General features: G+C 37.1%; 1 protein-coding gene across 3 annotated transcripts in view; it reads right to left on the bottom strand.

Moving 5' to 3' along the window:
* Positions 1–16076, bottom strand: part of LOC107480978 (protein ANTHESIS POMOTING FACTOR 1) — a 28638-nt gene continuing 12562 nt past the window's right edge. The window contains exons 1-12 of one of the 3 annotated variants that reach the window (XM_052259339.1): positions 4712–5231; positions 3063–3303; positions 2860–2954; positions 2634–2734; positions 2233–2333; positions 2095–2161; positions 1910–2009; positions 1693–1806; positions 1438–1575; positions 1247–1331; positions 857–906; positions 1–368 (exon numbers count right to left, since the gene is read on the bottom strand). In XM_052259339.1, the coding sequence (XP_052115299.1) occupies positions 219–368; positions 857–906; positions 1247–1331; positions 1438–1575; positions 1693–1806; positions 1910–2009; positions 2095–2161; positions 2233–2333; positions 2634–2734; positions 2860–2954; positions 3063–3069 (1008 nt within the window). In that variant the 5' untranslated portion in view covers positions 3070–3303; positions 4712–5231 and the 3' untranslated portion in view covers positions 1–218. Of the gene's footprint in view, positions 369–856; positions 907–1246; positions 1332–1437; positions 1576–1692; positions 1807–1909; positions 2010–2094; positions 2162–2232; positions 2334–2633; positions 2735–2859; positions 2955–3062; positions 3304–4711; positions 5232–16076 lie in introns of those variants that run through there. The other 2 variants (XM_052259340.1, XM_052259341.1) reach the window with 2 other exon arrangements.

Raw genomic sequence — 16076 nt, 5'->3', positions numbered from 1 at the left:
GACATAATAACTTCATTTTGATTCATTGAGATTTTTATATAATGATATACTTCTATATACACGGTCACACAGGCAAAGTTTGTCACTAAGGGTGTGTTTGGTGAACCAGTCAAAATAAGAAAAACTCACCCTTATTTGTTACCCCCCATCATAGTCTAGTATCTTTCAGTCAGTTGTGGGCCTGTGGGGGCAAACAGAACCTCCATCATGTATGGCTTTTACTTTCTTCCAACATAAGATCCCAACTTAGACAAATCTGGGACCCAAAATGATAGCTCAGAAGATCCGGTTGCGAACATGAGACTTCCCGGTGCCCATTTTATCACCGGTGGTCCAGTATCAGCAGTTGCACTCCTCCAGCTACCAACCTATACAAGCAGGGTATAACTATAAACGTTGAAGTTCGGTTGGAATTACATATAGCATTGGAGAGATTTACATTTAACTGTCATTCAATAAGATTTTGATGCCAAACACTATTTTAGGTGTGAGTTTGTATATAAGTGATTGATTTGACTGCAAATATTACATTTCAGTTTATGTATGAAAAAAAAATATTTAAATTAAATTTTATATGTGATTTCAATATTTGGTGTTTTCTGGGAAATAAATCAAAGGAGAAAAAGATGACAGAAATCAATTATTAGTTAATTAATTTAAGAGAGCTATCTTCCACTTAAATATTTGTTGGGGATATCATAGCACATTCCACAAGGTTCTTAGCAAAAAAGGATAGGAAAGAGAAAACTGAAAGAACATGCTTTATCATGTAAAGTTAAACATATATGACGCAATTAAGCATATGATTTTAGATTAACTATCTGTACACTGGCTAAATCCTGTAGCTAATCTTTACCTCTTTACCACTTCGAACACTCCATGCATAAATGCTGCCATCCCCAGAACCTGTAAAGGTCCAGTAGAATGTAAATTTAGTATAATAATCATCATTTAGCATAAACAGTAAGCAGAGAATAACTGGATCTCATACCAAGCTGAGAGGATTGAAAAAGTTAGTTGAAAATAAATGGCAGGATGCAAGACATTTTAAAGTTACATTGCTTCTAAAATTTCTAGTCTCTTCAAAACACAATTTAAAGCAAAAAAAAAACAAGAAGTAAATAAAACTTCAGCATTCCTTCAATCTGATTAAGGTTAGTAGAGCTTAAACCACTTTGTGCTAGCAATAATGCACGAACAAGTGAATCATGAACTGACAATTTTCCATTGATGCAAAAGTGCTTACCGGATATTACAAACATTCCCTCTGGACTGAAAGAAGCTTCTAACGTGGAGTTGCACGAGACAGGTGTGACATTATATGTTGATAACTATATACATATGACAGAAGAACAGTCACACAGAAATCCTATCAAAGCATATATAAATAAAAACTTAAGTAGAAGTGAACTGAGTTTAAGTAACAAAGATACTAACAAGTGTGCCACGAAATGAATCAAGAACATGAATATGCCCATCTGCAGTTGTTAAAAGCATGAGTCTCCCATCGTTACTAAATTTCACTGTATTTGCATCAGAAATATCTCCCCCAACAGAAAAGATCTCAAAGGGACCCTGTAGAGTGAATTTTACCATATGAGATAATTAGAGTATATCATAATTAATACTCCAAATTATAAAACCAATGTAAGAACCAAGTTTTATACGTATTCTTGTGCAAAATTTGCTTACCTTTTCATACTTGCGTGCATCAAACATTCTTATGTATCCTCCAAAGGCAATTGCAAAAACAAGCCCTTGATCATCATATGAAATAGCAGGCCTTCCTTGTACACGTAAAAGTCCCTATTTTGTTTATAAAGTAAGTAAGAATCCCCTAAAAGAGTTACATGTATTAGATACATGAAGATATACAGGATATAAACAAGCAGAGATGCAAATGCCATACCTGGCATTTCTCGGCCCTTTGATCCCATAGTAAAACAGTTCGATCAAGAGATCCAGAAATAAAGCACTCCTTCCGGGAGCACAAGCTAAGTGAGACAACCCTGGAAAAAGAATAAGTATGCATTTTGTTATATGGAAAAATGGATAGTACATGAGCACTATATCATATAGTTGGAAATAGCAAACCTGTCATGATGACCTTTGAAATATCTCAAATACTTGTTATCATGCAACGATAGAAGCCGCAGAGATTCTGGTTCAACTAATCATATTAGTAATGGGTGCACGAAAATCAGTGGAAATTGACACAGGTATGGAACATACCATCCCACCCATTTCTAGATGAGTATATGACAGTGGTCGGATGAGACGTGAAACAAACCAAGTCAACCCCATACTTCTTGCTGTTAATTGTCTTCAAACATCTGGTAACAATTATGACATCTTAAAAACAGGAAGGATGTGGATGATACATCAAAATATGTAAATAAACTAAAAATAAATAACTAAATAACTTGACATGTTTAATAATTAATTGTGCATATTTACACAACAATCTACCCAACCATTTAGTTGCAAAGGATGTTAAATTTTCTAGTTGCGAAAACTAAATAACATTAAGAATGTTAAGAGTTCCAATCTAGCACTAGAAACTTGAACAAACTATTATGTGGAGAAAAGATTAACCTAAAACAGTGGAGGCTAAAATGGAAAGAGAGGCATACGTTCCGGCAGTGACATCATAGAGACGAATGGATTCATCATTGCTAGCAGTGACTAGATAGCTGGTTGCCCTGTGAAAATCCATGGAACTAATTTTACAATTCTGCATGGATAAACATAAACAGGTAAGCAATGAAAGCATAATAAGAGAGTTACGAAGACAAAGAACTGAATTTGAAGGTTGCAGCCCTAATTTTATAACAAGAAAAGAAAGGAAGGGTAACATACATAGTCTTTGAAGGCCATTCCAACTTCCATGCTCTGAAGAATTTCCTCACTGAGCTCCAAAGATACCTTCTCTTCTCTGTTTTCCTGCTGTATCCCTGCGAATGTAAAACATTTTCAACAGTGAAAAGACGAGCAAGCAAAGTAGAAACAAAAGCCGTTACATTTGAAACCTATGAATTAAAACCACAGCATGTTCGACATACCGCCCATTTTTTTGGAGAGAAGAAACTTTGGGTTTCTGAGAAGGATTGGAAGGAACCTTTTATCCAACCACAACAACTGGTGATGTCTTGGATTTGCCGGGAAAACGCAAACAAAATCACCGGACTCGGAGGCGGAGCTCGACGGATTCCAATATCGGCTTCTTCAAGCCCTAGTATTGTATCCTCAAAACTCGATGAGTTGAACCGGACCGGTCATCGAACCGTTTTAGTCACTGGTTCACTGGTCCAACCAGTGGTCAACCAAAAAAACCGTTTTAGAATAAAATAATAAATAAATTATAAATAAACATCCTAAAATATAATTATAGTCTAATATAAATCTTAAAATATTTTCGAAATTTAAAACACTACATAAAATATCATCAACCTAATCCATATGATCTTATCAAAATACAAACTCAAAAATTAAATAGTAAAAAAACATATCTAAATATTAAATCCCAACATAATGATTTATCAATCATCAAAATCTGCAAGAACTTGTTGCAAATTTGCTTCGGTGGATTAGGATTAGGATTAGCAGCATCATTCGAAATTTGATAAAAGTTTTATTAATCTCTATTTGATTAATACTATTATCCATAACTGAAATTAATAAAAGTTTAATTAATTAAAACAAAATTAAAGACCAGCCACATCACAATGAAAAATAAAAAAAATTATCAACATGACCATATCTAAATTCTGCCACCAACATTCAGCAACAAACAAAGGCAGCAAAACCAGCATAATTAGGAGCTAGCAACTACAAATCAAAGCAAAACCAGCAACTACAAAACAAAGACGTATCCATAACCAGATATGAAATTAAAGACTAGCCACAGCACATTGAAAAATCAAAAAATTATCAACATGACCATATCTAAATTCTGCCACCAACATTCAGCAACAACCAAAGAAATAAAAATAGCAGGACATTCAGCAGCAAAAACACCATTACCAACAGCATTTAGCATTCAGCATTCAGCAACAAAAATTATCATTCAACAACAAACAGGACATTCAACAACAAAAATTAGCATTCAAACAACAAAGTGTCATCAATCAAATCCATATGATCTTATCAAAATACAATTTCAAAAGTTAAATAGTAAAAAGAAATATCTAAATATTAAAAACTAACATGAAGATTTATCAATCATCAAAATCCATAAATTAGAATCAGCAACAGAACGGCTAGAAATCCAATAATCATCCATAAGACCATAGAACAGAATCAGTAACAAATCCATTACTCAATTTCAGAAACAAATCCATTAATCAATTTCAGAATCAGTAACAAAAGCACATATTAGAACAGAACCAGTAACATATCAGAAATCAATCACTAACTTCAGAGTTCAGATTCACAAATCCCTAATTTCAGAAATTACATATTTAAGTAATTTGAAATTTCAAGAGTTCAGACCACTAACCTTTGACTAAGAGAAATTATAAAAGCTAGAAATTATAAAACCAATCAGAAATATGGTTAAAGCATTTCATCAAACATGTTGAGTGCGGTAAAATTAAAACGAAATAAGAGAATCCAAAGCTTAATTTCAATGTGATAGAGAAGAGAACAAAACTATTGTAACTTTAATTTAGTCTATGAAAAAATCCAAACCACTACCAAATCAAATAATTACTTATTGTAGTAGAAATCAGAAATTGCAGAGTTTGAAGAAGAGTATTGGTGTTGTCTGTTGTGTGAGTGTATTGTCTGGTGGCGGGTTTAGGGAACTCACGGCAGGGACAACAGAGAGCAGTTCGACGGCTGAGTGGAGCACGCGGGTTGGTCGCAGAGTTTGAAGCAGAGCAACGTGGCTTCCAGACGAACGCGAACTCGAACGGTGAACAACGAGTGAACGCGAACGGTGAACGCCGAGCGAACGCGAACGGCGAAGAACGCGAACGAAGACGCGAACGTGAACGGCAAACAAACGGCGACGGAAGCGAGGCTGAGCAGACAAACACGACGGACGCCGAGCTCGAGGAAGCAACCGTGATCGGTGACAGCGAACAGGGGTTGAAGACTTGGCGCACGAGGGAAGCTAGATGACGGATGGCGAACTTTGAGTGCGACGGACGGCGGCAGTATGCCCCTCCCTTGTGGCGGTGGTGTAGGCTTACAGTGCTAGGGTTTTGTGGTTGGGTTTGTGTGATTTCTCTGACCGAAAGAAAGAAAGGTAGAACGGGAGAAAGAAGCAAAGGAGCTTTCCTTTCTGTGTAAACCGGCCGGGTTCCGGTTCGGTCTGACCGACTGGTTCTCGTCCGGTTCAACGGTTTTTTTTCGATATTTTTGTTGTTGGTTTTATATGTCTTGACCAAATCATTAATACTGTCGGTCGCAGTTAAACCGATCTGACCAGTCAGTCTTATCCAGTTTTCAGAATATTACTTCTTCTTCAAGCCCTGGTATTGTATTCCAATAAGGCAATAACGGCTTCTTCATGACCAAAAAAAAGACCAAAAAAAGAAAGAAAGTATAAATAGCCAATGGAATATTTGTACAATATGTCTAATGAAAGTTTAGAGAGTATTAGAGATATAACTATTAGTGTTACCTTTTTTCATCAGTATAAATTTTTGGGATCAGTGGTATCATGATATGGTATTAGAGTTCTAAATTCGAAAGGTCAAAAGTTTGATCCTTGGTAAATCCCAAAATTAGCTTAATTTTTGGGATGTTTATTATCCCTATGATGGTTATTCTGAATATTATAGGTAATGTTTATTTTCTAACTCATATAGCCTATTGTACAAGTATTTCATTGTATTCCTAGCAGGACTCAAAAAAAGCAGGAGGACTCAAAAAAATGTTCATTTTATAACTTATATAGCTCATTATACAAATATTCCATTGTAACCCTAGCAGGACTAAAAAAAGGCCTGATAATGTATTCTATCTGAAATTTTTTTTTAATAGATATTATTTATAGTTAATTATAAGAGATAGATATGCATAAATAAATAAAAAATTTACATTCTGATAAAATAAATTACATATAATTATATGGTAATATTATAGAATAAGTGACTTTTTTTTTCTTTTCTTTAGAAGTTAGTGGTAGTTAGGGGTGTACATGAGTTGGGTGAAGTCAGGTTTGATGTGACCTAGACCCGACCCTAAATATACATCGAATCTATTTATTAGACTCGAACTCGATCCTAAACCCGATGAAACCAACACACTTTTGGACCACAATTATATCGGGTGAAAACCGGGCCGTTAACATTACATTACGTTAATACCTTCTTGTAAGCTAGCATGTAAAAATATCCAAATTTCTAAAACTCCAACCATTATTTGACATGGTAAAATTCACTTAGAAAAATATAACAAGAACCAACCCTTCTTCAAAATTAAAGTATAACTACAATCAATACTAATATTGTCTAATAACACCAAATATTTAAATCAATACAAATAACACAATATTATGCATTAGTCTAAAGTCTTATGCATTCTAAACATAAAAACATTAACTTATAGTCTTCTAATGACTAATAACACAAAATATTAAGATTTACAATACTTAAATTCCACATAAGAATAGCCATTATCCATCACTAATAAAACAAAATATTAATTGTGTGTGATGACCAGGCCACCGGGCCGACTTCGGGTGACCCGAGTTATGGTCCGGACCCGATCCGAAATAATGACCGGGTCTATTTGTGAGACCCTTACCCGACCCTAAACCTGGTGAAATCACACCAAATTAGCTCCTAAAATGTTTGGGGCCGGACCGGGTCTTCAGGTCGGGCGGGCCATATGCACCCCCAGTGGTAGTTATCTATTTTAATAGATTTTTATGTGAAATTATTAATTGAGAATTATTAGATGATTTGATATATTTTTTTTGGTGACTTAAAAGAAAATAAACAAAAACTAAGAATGAGAAAAAAAAAATAAGAAACTGCTTAAGAAAGGCAGTCTCGCTGAATACTACTCTCAAATTCTTTCCAAGGCAACGAAAGCTCCACTTGGGGAGAAAGGGTCCTCATTGCGGTCTTTGCCATGATGCCTGCTACTGTATTTGCATCTCTCAAGATCAACCGAAGATCAGCACGCCATTTCCAAGACATGATATCTCGAATTTTTAACACTAAAAGATCAATAAACCCAGAGCAATCTTGTGAATTATTGACAATAGTAAAAGCCTCCACACAATTTGTCTCACATATAATGTCTCTTTGTCCCGAGTCCCATGCTAAAAGAAAGCCTCTCCAAATAGCAAACAACTCTCCTTGCAAAATGCTACGACTCTCAATTGTTCCCAGACAGCCTCGTTGCCACCTTCCCTTCCAATCTCTGCTAACACAAGCAAAACCAACTCGATCACCACTGCCAGGATAGCTAGCATCACAATTAATCTTAAAGGTACCCACTGAGGGGGAATCCAAGAGCCACTAATGGTTGAGGGGATAGACAGTCGTTGCAACTCAAAAATATTTCGGAGCTCCTTTTCCAAGGACAAAGCCATACCAATCACCTTGTATGTGGTCCAATGGTCGTGAGGATGAAAGATCTCGTTATTCCTCGAACGCCAAATCCACCAGAGACTAGAAAAGAATCTAAAGGGGCGTTGTTTGCAATTATGTAAGAACCAACTCATCAAATCCACTGGTTGATCAGAGATCCCTAAAGCTTGCCAAACAAGTTGGGCTTTTGGACAATCCCGAATACAATGTAATACCGATTCCTGACCTGAGAAACATCGTGGACAGCTATCCGTGTGCGAAATGCCCCTCCTAAAACGAAATGCAGCAGTAGGAAGAGCCTCCCAAAGACATAGCCAGACCAAAAATTTGTGCTTTTCCGGAACATGTTGACGCCAAAGCCAAAGCCAATTACCCCTATCCTCCCAACTAAACATCTTCTTACTGAGCCACAAATAATCACTATGAGCATCATAAACCTTTGAAATCGCACCAGTCCAACACCAACCGACCTCTGAACCAGCTTGAACATCTGGGTTGTAAGAGTTAATGTTGCTCTGCAGAGACTGATTCAGAGGAGAATAGATATTCTCAAGATTCCACTTTCCAGATGACCAAAGGTCCAAGATCTTGAGATCCGAATCAGAAATGTGAACATAATCCATCTCCTGACACAGTCGCCCCTCTCTTCTCCATTTAGAAAACCAAAAGTTCTGTTCCAAATCTCCAATGCACCAAATAAAACCTTCCTTCAGGATATCCCAAACTCGACATATACTCTTCCAAACATAAGATCCCCTTTCTCGAGACCGACTAAGACAATCATCCTTAGAAGAATGGTATTTCTCCGTCAACAGTTGAACCCATAGCTTATCGGGATGGTGAAAAAGTTGCCAAATTAGTTTTCCAAGAAGAGCAATATTGGCACAAAAAGGATCTCTAATTTCCAGACCTTCAAACTTCTTAGGGGTGACCAACACTTTCCAGTTAACTAGATTCAGGCCTCTACCATCAGGTTGACCCTTCCATAGAAAGTTTCGCATCATGGATTCTATCTTATTAGTTACCCCTTTAGGGAAGAGAGATACTTGCATACGATAAGTAGGAATCGCAGTCACTACCGAGTTGAGCAAACAGAGTCTACCTACCTTATTAAGCAATCTCCCTTTCCAGCTGGCTAGCCTTCCCCGAATCTTGTCCAGAACATCATTGAAAGTTGCGCGTGTCACCCGAGAGTGATTAAGGTTCACCCCTAAATACTTGCCCAAGTTCTGGACAAATCTGATGGAGGAGACTCCAGTGAAAATCTCTTTTCTTGTTGCTGAAACATTCCTAGAGCATAGCGCTTTAGATTTCTCCACATTAACCTTCATCCCAGAGGCTTTGCAGAAATTTTCCAAAGCTACCATTACAGTTTGATATATTTGATTAAGTATTTAAAGGCTCTTAATTATCAATTTTACATAAAAAATAATTGCGTGTAAATTTTTATTTTCATTTAATTTATAAAAATAAAAAGAATACAATTATCTACTCAATCTTAAAAAGATTTTGTTTATCTTAAATTTTAGATCTTTAACTTTTTTTTTATCTATTGTTTCTCTAAGTTAATATTTTCTTAATACATAAAGTTAGGCATTCAAGCGCTTTTTAAAACAAGTTTTCAACTATTTTTTTTGTTGCTGTTATTTTTTTTCCTTTTCTTCTTTTTCCTCCTTTGTTATCGTCTTTATCGTCTTCTTCTTCTTCTTCTTTTGCGTGCTTTTTTTTAACGTTGTTATCATTATCGGTGCTACCATCACGGTGGTTTTTTTCTTCGTTGTTGTCACCACTGTCTTTTTGTTGTCGTTATTTAATTTTTCTTCTTTTTTTTCTTTCTAATCCTCCTTTGTTATCATCATCGGCGTCGTCTTTGTCTTCTTTTTCTCCTACATTTGTTCACAAAATTAGAGTACAGAATTTTTAATGCACAACACATAAATTTTTGTATAAGTACAAAAAAAAGTTTTAAAGAACTATGTACCCAAAACATTGACACCTAACTAACAAAAATTCAAACAATACAAAAATTTTTGTGCACATCATATAAATTTCTAAAAGATCACATGTTCAAAATATTGATATCCAACCAACAAAATATATCTATTATATAAATTTTAATTGACAACACATAAATTTTTTGAGGATCATATATCTAAAATATTGACTCACTCAACTAACAAAATATATTCGTAACAAAAATTCGTATACTATGTACAAATATTTATGTATTATATACAAAATTTATATATTATATCAATAAATTTTTGTTATGTACAAAATTTTGTATTATATAAATAAATTTTCATACTATTCAACAAAATTTTTTGTACTACAAAAACACAAAAAAAAAATAATAATAACGTATGTACACATTTTTTTCGCTAAATTTATACCTACTTAATTAAATTTAATTACGACAACACTTTACACTTGTAAATATAACATCATTTTCTTATTTCCCTGATTGAGATATTTTGAGAGACTCCCACTTCTTTGATTGTGTCTTCTTTTTCAAACAATTCTTTTCTTAGCAATAAAACTATCATTATTTATGGAAAAAAATCATAAATTTTTCTATTTTAAATCTTTCAAAAAAATTTTATTGAATTATATTAATTAATATTAACTAATTAAATATTAATTTTTTATATTTTTTATAAATAAGTAAATAAATAAATAAAAATACCCATATCAACCAATCCTTCCGTTGGGCAATTAGTTTTAGAGAATGGTGTATATGCAATTCTATATTAAAAGGTTGGGTTATTAGTGTCCCATTATTAATGCTAATTTAAATTTAGATTCCTTTTTTTATCTCATAACACTAATCTATGTATCTATGCTATACACAAAAATACGGTTCGTGTTCACTCCCATGGAGCATCGCGTCGTGCTCGGCCTAGCTCTAAGCTCGACTTATGACGGGTCTCGACGAGGTGTGGGTTGTGCGTGTGGCTTGATCTAGATGGTGCGGCTGTTTGGTTATCGGCCGAAGCACCTGACGCTTCAGGCTCTCCCTTGAGTTTCCTTCGTCGCTTCCTTTGAACCCTGCCTAGTAGCGTTGGCTCGGCCCTCCCGTATGCTTCCACTTGCCTGCACACGCCTTGGAGTGCGGGTCGCGGATCGTCTAGGCATCCTGGGTTTGCGAACCGTGTTGGCGGATGAGCAGTGTGTGGGTCCTAAGTGCTGTCTGGCTGCTTGCCTCGCACAACGAACGGGCGCACCGGACCCTCTTCATGTGTGGGCTTGAGCTACGGTGCTCGTTCCACGGTTGTGCGGCTCTTGTATTTCCTATCCCGCGGTGTGGTATCCCTGCCTTGCCCCAACCTTTCCTCTCCAGAGTCCCCTCGTGGGATTGCCAAGAGAGTTCCAAGACACGCCCGTGATTCTACCCGTCTTGGTGCTCTAAACTAATATTTTCTCACCCAACACCTGAATTCATATATTACAGAATTCAACTTTTAACAATGTAAAAAATTAATTTTGAATATTACAATTAATTTTTCTTTATTACTTTATGTATATCCACTTTTTATATTTCTTTTCAACTAACATTAAATTCTAAAATAATTACTAATTAATCTCATTTATATTAATTTTTTTATTTATATTTTTTTCACGATTTTAAATTTATTATTCTTCTTTACTCAAATTTTCGTAATACTGTTAGAATGATGGGAGAAATCCTAATTATAGTGCTCTGCTAGAGTTTAAATGGGAGAAATCCTAATTTGCGGAAAAAAATACAAATGTCCATCTAAAGTTATCTGAATTCTGAAAGCGTCAATGAGATCTTAATGGCAGCGTCGGCTGCTCATAATCAAGACAGAGGAAGAAAGAGTTTGGAGGAAGAGAAGGAAGTTGTTGCATTTGGCGAGGAGAAAATTCGAGTAGGGGTAGAGAGATGCTCAAGGAGCTTAGTGGGTAGGTTGCTGGCTGACCGGACTTTCTCAGGAGGGACGATGGAGGCAGCAATGTAGGCTATTTGGAGGCAACCAGAGGGATTTAGCTTGGTGGATCATGGAGGAAACCTCTTCCAGTTTTTCTTCTCTGATGAAAAAGAGCTTATACGAATCGAACAAGGAGGGCCATGGCTTTTCAAAAATTTTACCCTAAATATAAAGAGGTGGAGGGGAGAGGAGACACTTAATGATGCAGAATTCTCTCAAGTTCCAGTGTGGGTTCAACTTTGGAGATTACCAGAACATTAAAAAACAAAGGAGTTAGGTGGAAAATTCGAAAGAGTAATAGGAGAAGTCCTAGACGTTGACATCTTTCAAGTGAGAGGCAAAGAAAGTAGGATTGTTAAAGTGCTGATCAACCTGGATGTTACCAAGACACTCCGAATAATCATCAAAATTGAGGCCCAAATAGAAGGACAATGGAGGTCTCAATTCGCTATGAACGGATTGGAATCTTTTGCAATTATTACGAGTTCTTGGGACATGAGATACGAAATTACAGCAGACATTTAGATAATTTGCTAAGAGGGGATATGGAAGACGAAGGATGGGGGGATTGGCTGAGATCTGAACAGGCAGAAAAACGAGAATAGAACACCACAAAAAATTCCAACACTAATTTTGGTTCTTCGAAGGATTGGAGAGCAAGGAGAGATAAGAGGCCCATACCAGTTAACCTCATCAAGGAGCTGGCTGGTCTTACTATGAGGGAAAACAGGAGAGGAAGATAGTAAGAAGGGCATAATGAGAAGAAGGGAGGAAAGGAAGAAGAAAGTTTGCTGATGGAATTAGAGGATACGGGAAGCAGAATAGATTCTACAGCAGATAACATACGGTCAGATACGATGAACCCAAAAAGCATGGAGAACATGACGGGGTTTGTCTTTAGAACAGGCAGTTACCAAGGAGGACAACAAAATAAGAGGAAGCCAAACTTGAAAAATCTAGCTAGAAGAAAAATGATCAATGTGACAGGAAAAAAGAGGAAGGCCCAAGAAAGAATGGAGATGGAAATTTCAAAGAAAATACACCAAAAAGCCACTGTTACTAATGTTGAGGGGGAGGGTGCCACCCTTGAAAAGACACCCGAAGGACTATGAAGATGTTGATGTGGAACTGTCGGGATTTAGAAAAATCCCTGACAGTTCACAATATACAAGAGATTTGTAAATCCCATTTCCCCGAGATATTGTTTATGTGCGAAACGAAAAATAATACTTTAACTGTGTCGGGAGTTTGTAGGAAGTTGGAGTTCTTGAACTTTTCTTGTGTGGATCCTAGGGGATCGATAGGAGGTTTGGTGTTGGCATGGAAGGAAGAGTCAGATATTACAGTTCGGCATCAAGAAGAATTTATGATTCAATTCTCATGGACTGGCCGCAGACTCCAAAAGCAATGGGAGGTTGTGGCTGTTCATCTTCATTGTGAGGAGAATCGGAGGAAGGAGCAGTTTGGCAAAATTTTGGAGATTATTCACCGCTCGGTCAATATTCTATGGTGATAGGAGATTTTAATGCCATCTCAGAATACCACGAGAAAGAAGGGGGTCGTATGAAGACGAGAAGCTCTATTGATGCTTTCAATAATTTCATTAATGAAGGTGAGTTGGTAGACTTGGGGTATATTGAAAGCAAATTTACTTGGAGCAACAAACAATTTGGTGAGAATTTTGTTAGAGAAAGGCTGGATAGATGTTTGACCTGAACACATTTGAGATTAGAGTACCCGAAAGCAACAATCACCTACTTGGAGGATACCAGTTCAGATCATCGTCCCCTTTTATTATATTCGAACAGAAGAAAGCAGGAATAAGAGGAGATTTCGGTTTCAAGAGAGGTGGTGTGACAATGAGGAGGTATCAAACATTGTGAAAGAGGCATGGCAGACCCAAATAAATGGATCTCCTATGTACAAACTGTTTTGCAACTGAAAAAATGTCGCCATATGCTTGTGGAGTGGCAGAAAAGCAGCAGAAGCAACTCGAAGACACTCATTACTGATATTAAAAACAAGCTGGAATAGGAGAAGGAGAAAGGAAATGGCGCGGATAGGAGACAGATTCATAATATAGAGGTTGAGCTAACAAATGCGTACGAGAAGGAAGAACGGTATTGGCGGGAGAAATCAAGGGTTCAATGGCTGAAATGGGGGGACCAAAATACAATTTTTTTTCATGCAAAATTTCAGAATAGAGCCAGGAGAAACAAGATTCGAAAGCTGTTAGATGACTCGAGTAACTACAAATCCGATCAGGAAGAAATAGCTCAAATTGCACAACAGTACTTCACCAAACTCCTCTCAACCTCTAACCCAAGTTCAGCCATGGAGAGTATAGAGGACATGGAGGTAAGGGTCGATGTCACGACTAACAGAAGACTAGTGCGGAGAGTCACAGAAGAAAAGGTTAAAACAGAAACCTTTTCCATTAATCCCTTTTTGGCCCCGGATGATGACGAATTCACGGGTAAATTCTTTCAACATTACTGAAGGATCATCAAAAGGGATGTAACGGAGGCAGCCATGAGTTTCTTTGCAGGAGGAAAGATGTTGCAAAGTTTTAACCACACGCATATTTGTTTGATACCGAAGGTTCAGCAAGCAGAAAATATGGCTCAAATTAGACCCATTAGTTTGAGTAAGTTTTCTATAAAATCATCTCAAAGATACTGGTTCACAGGATGCAAGGAGTGTTGAATAAGGTGACTAGTGAGAATCAGAGCGCATTCATCAAAGGAAGGCTGATTAGTGACAATACCTTAATAGCTCATGAGCTCATGCATTTTTTGAAGAATAAAACTTGTGGTGATCACGAGGTGGCAGTGAAGTGATAGGGTTAAATGGAGTTTTGTATGGGACGTGATGGAAAAGCTAGGATTCTGTAAATAGTAAATTGACTGGATTAAAGAGTGTGTCACTACTGTATCCTACTCTGTTACTGTGGAAGGACAACCTCATGGTTATTTTAAACCATGCAAGGGATTGCGTCAAGGCGATCTCCTCTCCCCCTATCTATTTCTTATTTGCGCAGAAGGTTTATCCTATCTTTTCCATAGAGGAGAACAGAGGCTCGAGATCTCAGGATTGAGGATCAATAGCAGATGCCCTACAGTCAGCCATCTACTTTTTGCAACCGATTCTATACTCTTCTGTAAAGCGAATGGAGAGGCTTGTCAGAGACTACTTCAGATATTGAACACCTACGAACACCTTAGTGGGCAGCAGATTAACTTTCACAAATCATCCACCTTCTTCAGTAAGAATACCCCCCTCATATAAGAGATGAATTAGCCCATATTTTACAAATTCCACATGTAGGAACCAGAACAAATATCTGGAGCTGCCATCAATAATTAACAGATCCAAGAAGAGTACGTTTAATTATATTAAAGATAAAGTGGAACACAGGCTACAGAACTGAAAACAGTCATTACTCTTGGTCAGTGGAAGGAAAGTTCTTATCAAAGCAGTTGCAATAGCTATTCCTCTCTACACTCTGAGCTGCTTCAAGCTACCAGACTCCTTAATTGATGATATCCAAAGAAAACTTATGAATTTTTGGTGGAGTCAAAGGGGAACCGAGCTAAAATAGTGGTGGATTAAATGGGATATAATTTGCAGATACAAGAAGCAAGGGAGGGTTAGGCATCAAGGATCTTAAAGCTTTCAACTTAGCTTGTTAGCTAAGCAAAGTTGGAGAATAGCAACTAAACAGGAATCATTAGTTAGCAAGATATACAAAGGTTCTATGGGCATACCAAACGACGCCACATTCCACCACAAAGGAATCCCCTTTCCGATTAGCATACGGAATGGAGGCAATGATTCCAGTAGAAATTGAAGAAGGATCGCATAGAGTAGTCCATTATAATGAGGGAGCAAACTCCCAACTTTAGAGGGAAGAACTCGACCTACTACCTGAAATCCAGGAAAGAGCTCGGATCAGAGAAGAAGCTCTAAAACGTCGAATGGCTTCCAGATATAATCAAAGGGTAGTACCAAGAAGTTTTGATAAGAACGATCTCATCTTAATCTGAAACGACATTGGAACAACTCGGCCCGGAGAAGGGAAGCTGGCAGCAAACTGGAAAGGATCCTACCGAGTCATAGAAGTACTTGGGAAGGGCTACTACCGACTGTCCGAACTCGATGGACGAGAGCTTCCCAGATCATGGCACGTCTGCAACCTAAGAAGGTACTACAGCTAGAAAAGGCAACGGATCTCACTAGTGGATGTGCTCTTTTTCCTGAAAAGGTTTTTTAATGAGGCACCATGTTGAGATCTAGGTCATGCCCGACTTAAAGGGATAAGAAAATTCCCACATGTATATATTTGCACTTTTTCTTTGAATAAAGCTTATTTAAATATTCTACAAAGAATCCAAGATGCATTAATCTGAAGTATTCATCGTCCGATTATAAAGCGACAGGTCGGCAGAAAGTGAAAAATAATTTCACTGCACGACCACGATAAAGATAAATCGTCCGACAAAGGTGAAAACGCGATTCACCCAAAGGACGATCTAAAGATGCCAACCACTTTCTACAAATCGGCGAAGGTGAACAT

Source organism: Arachis duranensis, chromosome 3, assembly GCF_000817695.3.
Source record: "Arachis duranensis cultivar V14167 chromosome 3, aradu.V14167.gnm2.J7QH, whole genome shotgun sequence".
NCBI lineage: Eukaryota > Viridiplantae > Streptophyta > Magnoliopsida > Fabales > Fabaceae > Arachis > Arachis duranensis.
This window is presented reverse-complemented; position numbering and strand designations above follow the sequence as displayed.